Source organism: Zingiber officinale, chromosome 9B (genome assembly GCF_018446385.1).
Source record: "Zingiber officinale cultivar Zhangliang chromosome 9B, Zo_v1.1, whole genome shotgun sequence".
In the NCBI taxonomy this organism is placed as follows: Eukaryota; Viridiplantae; Streptophyta; class Magnoliopsida; order Zingiberales; family Zingiberaceae; genus Zingiber; species Zingiber officinale.
In genome coordinates this window covers 117,995,700-117,998,979 of record NC_056003.1, presented here as the reverse complement: position 1 = coordinate 117,998,979, position 3,280 = coordinate 117,995,700, and the positions used below count along the sequence as shown (strand labels likewise).

Below are 3,280 nucleotides of genomic sequence, written 5' to 3'. Positions count from 1 at the left end.
TATCGTAAGATCGTTGAAAGTTTAACATTAACCCAACCTGATTTATATATAGGCCCAAAATCTCACTTACTCCTAGAAAAATTATCCTCACAAAATTCACACATGCATCAGCATAAATAACAGAAAAATAGCAACTCTGGGAGGAATAATCAGTAAAAAACTCATTTCACCAATTAAAAAAGAGCCAAAATTCTAAATTGATGAATCAAAATAGAATAAAATTTATCATTAAAAATCAAAATAAAGACTCTTTGATTTTTTATAAATAATCAAAGGGTATTCATTTTGATTTTTAATGATAAACTTTATTCTATTTTTATTTAATTTTGATTTATCAATTTAGAATTATGGTTCTTTTTTATTTGGTGGAATAATTTTTTGACTGATTATCCTCTCAGAGTTATTATTTTTCTGTTATTTATATTGGTGCATGTGTGAATTTTGTGAAGATTATTTTTCTAGGAGCAAATGAAATTTTGAGCCTATATATAAATCAGGTTGAGTTAAAGTTAAGCTTTCAACGATCTTAAGGTATTATTTTTATTTTTATTTTTCATTTTTTTCTAAAAATCTGATTTAGATTAGGATTATTTTAATTTTTTTTTTCTCTTTCTTACTTATGTCAAAGGAATGTTAAAGGAAAGTTAAGTATAATTTTTTAAATAGAGAAGGGCAACGTACAATCTGTCATAAAATGTAAAGAAAAGTTAAGTATAATTTTTAAGTATAATTTTTTAAATAGAGAAAGACAAAATACAATCTGTCATAAGATGTAAGGGGTTTAAAGTTATTAACCTTTTTATTTATATATATATCAATCTATCGGACACAGCGGCCGTTCATCACGGTCGGTTAGCAATCCAGGCGGCGCTGTTCGGTACGGTCATGGATCTCAAGAAATATTTTCACATGAATTCCGGCGCCGGCAAGAACAGCTATGCCAGCAACTCTAAGATCCAGGTTCCACTCTTCCCCCTTACGCTTTTCATCTCTGTGCTTGAGCATTTGATATGTGAAACATTCTTCGGGGATGCAGGGATTGATCATATGCAAATCCCAAAGCGTGCGGCGGGAAGCGGCGGTGGAGGCCTACCTAGGCACCGGCTGGCCGGCGACGATGAGCGTTGCAGACTTGGGTTGCTCCTCCGGCCCGACGGCGCTGCTCGAGGTGGAAGACATCATGGAGGCGATCGAGAGGGAGTGCGTGGAGCTGCGCCGCCAGCCGCCGGAGTTCAACCTGCTCCTCAACGACCTCTACGGCAACGACTTCAACGCTGTCTTCAGATCATTGCCGGAATTCTACTCGCGCAGGCCGGGAAAAGGCCTCTGCTTCGTCACCGGCGTGCCCGGCACGTTCTACGGCCGGCTGTTCGCCGCCAAGAGCCTGCACTTGGTCTGCTCCTCGTCCAGCCTCCACTGGCTTTCTCAGGTCGATCGATCGGAAACTTCAATGCCAAACAAAACTACACATATAAATCACTGCTTGCCATTTCGCAGATGCCTGAAGAACTTCAACAGAAGGAAGGATCGCCGGCGGCATGCGTGAACAAAGGGAAGGTGTTCATATCGGCAGGCAGTCCGCCGTGCGTGGCGGAGGCTTACCGGAAGCAGTTCCACAGAGATTTCACGACCTTTCTCCGGTGTCGCGCAGAGGAGATCGTGAGAGGAGGGTTGATGGTGTTGGCGTTCATGAGCAGGAAGAACAGAGAGGCCGCCATGATGGAGGACCTCTACATCTGGGAGCTACTCGCAGATGCACTCAACGCCATGGCCTCCGAGGTATGCTAAAATTAACTAACACGCCCTCTGCCTTCTTCCAGATGCCGTCGACGCCATGACTGATAAAACTGCGGAGCAGAATTTGGTGGCGCAGGAAAGGATCGACTCGTTCAACGCTCCCTTCTACGCGCCGTCGCTGGAGGAGTTGGAGGAGGAGATCGAGGGCGAGGGCTCGTTCTGCATCCGAAGCTCCGACCATTTCGGAGCCGGGTGGGACGACGACGATCTGTACTCTGCCACCGGCGGCGCGGCGGCCGACGGGGTGATTAGGCCGGTCAGGTACGCCGTGCGCATGGAGAAGGGGGTGAGGGCGGTGGCGGAGTGGATGCTGAGGAGCCACTTCGGGGAAGGCCTCGCCATGGACGATCTCTTCTGCAGGTACGGCGAATTACTGGCGAAGCATTACGCCGATCACGAGGCGGCGATGACGAACGTTGTGATCGCTCTGGTGAGGAATTGAGCGGGTATTAGGGGTGTAATTGAGTCCAGCCGAATTATTAAATATTTGAGCTTGACTCGTTTATAATCAAAATGAACTCAAACTTTATTTAACGAATATATTCATAGCTCACGAGCTTATTCGAGCTTTTATCGAGCCTAAACGAGTTTAATAAATATAAATTATAAATTTAAATATTCATTAAAAATTAATTATATATTTAGAGAAAATTATAATATTTTATTAAAATTTATAATTTTATTCTAATAAATAAATTTAATATATTTATCTATATTTTTCATAAGTATAATATAAAATCTATAAATTTAATATCAAAATTATTATTTTTTCATTTAAAAGTTGATTCATGAACTTAACGAACGTGTTCACAAATTAACGAACCGAATATTGCGAAGCTTGAGCTTGATTTATTTATCTTAACGAGTCTCATTAAACGAGCTCAAATGAACTTTTATCGAATCGAGCTTCGAATAGCTCATGAGCGACTTGGTTCATTTACAGCCCTAGTTAAATGACGATGAGCGACTTGATTCATTTATAGTCCTAGTTAAATGACGATGAGAAAATAAATCGGATTAATTTACTTGAATTTATCATCGGTTGATAGTAGTAGCGGGTTAGATTACCCTTAGTGTTGTATTATTCTTGATGTTTTGTTTTAAAAAAAATAATTCTAAGTATATGAACTTCGTTACACTAATAATATAATATGAAGATAGTCTTCATTTATGTAAAATTAATTGATCCAATCCTAGACGAAGAGATGTGATGATTCCTTTATGCTCTTCAAGCAAATCGGATGAGGGTTAAGTTAGTTTTAATTGAGTAGGCTTCTCTCGGGACAGATTTTTTTGAATCGTTTGTTCTGATCCGCCCATCAGGGTAGGCGGATTGATAGGATTTAATGACCCTACTTATTTAATTAATAGAGATTATTAAATCCTATCAATATAAATAAAAGATTAAAATTAATCCTTATATTTATCGGTTCTCTCGGATCGACTTCTTTGTCGATTACTTGTTTTGACTCATCTGGCAAAG

At 39.9% G+C, this 3,280-nt stretch overlaps 1 protein-coding gene across 1 annotated transcript; it reads left to right on the top strand.

Annotated features, from left to right (window-relative positions):
* Positions 1–798: 798 nt before the first annotated feature.
* LOC122025320 (probable jasmonic acid carboxyl methyltransferase 2) lies at positions 799–2,374 on the top strand. The gene is made up of 4 exons (XM_042584105.1): positions 799–960; positions 1,037–1,429; positions 1,498–1,779; positions 1,859–2,374. The coding sequence occupies exons 1-4, from the start codon at positions 886–888 to the stop codon at positions 2,237–2,239; spliced, it is 1,131 nt and encodes a 376-aa protein (XP_042440039.1). The 5' UTR covers positions 799–885; the 3' UTR covers positions 2,240–2,374.
* The last annotated feature ends 906 nt before the right edge of the window (positions 2,375–3,280 follow it).

Coding starts and splice junctions, on each gene's coding strand:
- LOC122025320 (XM_042584105.1), top strand. CDS start 886: ATGGATCTCAAGAAATATTTTCACATGAATTCCGGCGCCGGCAAGAAC. Junction 961..1,036: donor CCAGCAACTCTAAGATCCAG/GTTCCACTCTTC, acceptor TCGGGGATGCAG/GGATTGATCATATGCAAATC. Junction 1,780..1,858: donor TCAACGCCATGGCCTCCGAG/GTATGCTAAAAT, acceptor ACTGCGGAGCAG/AATTTGGTGGCGCAGGAAAG.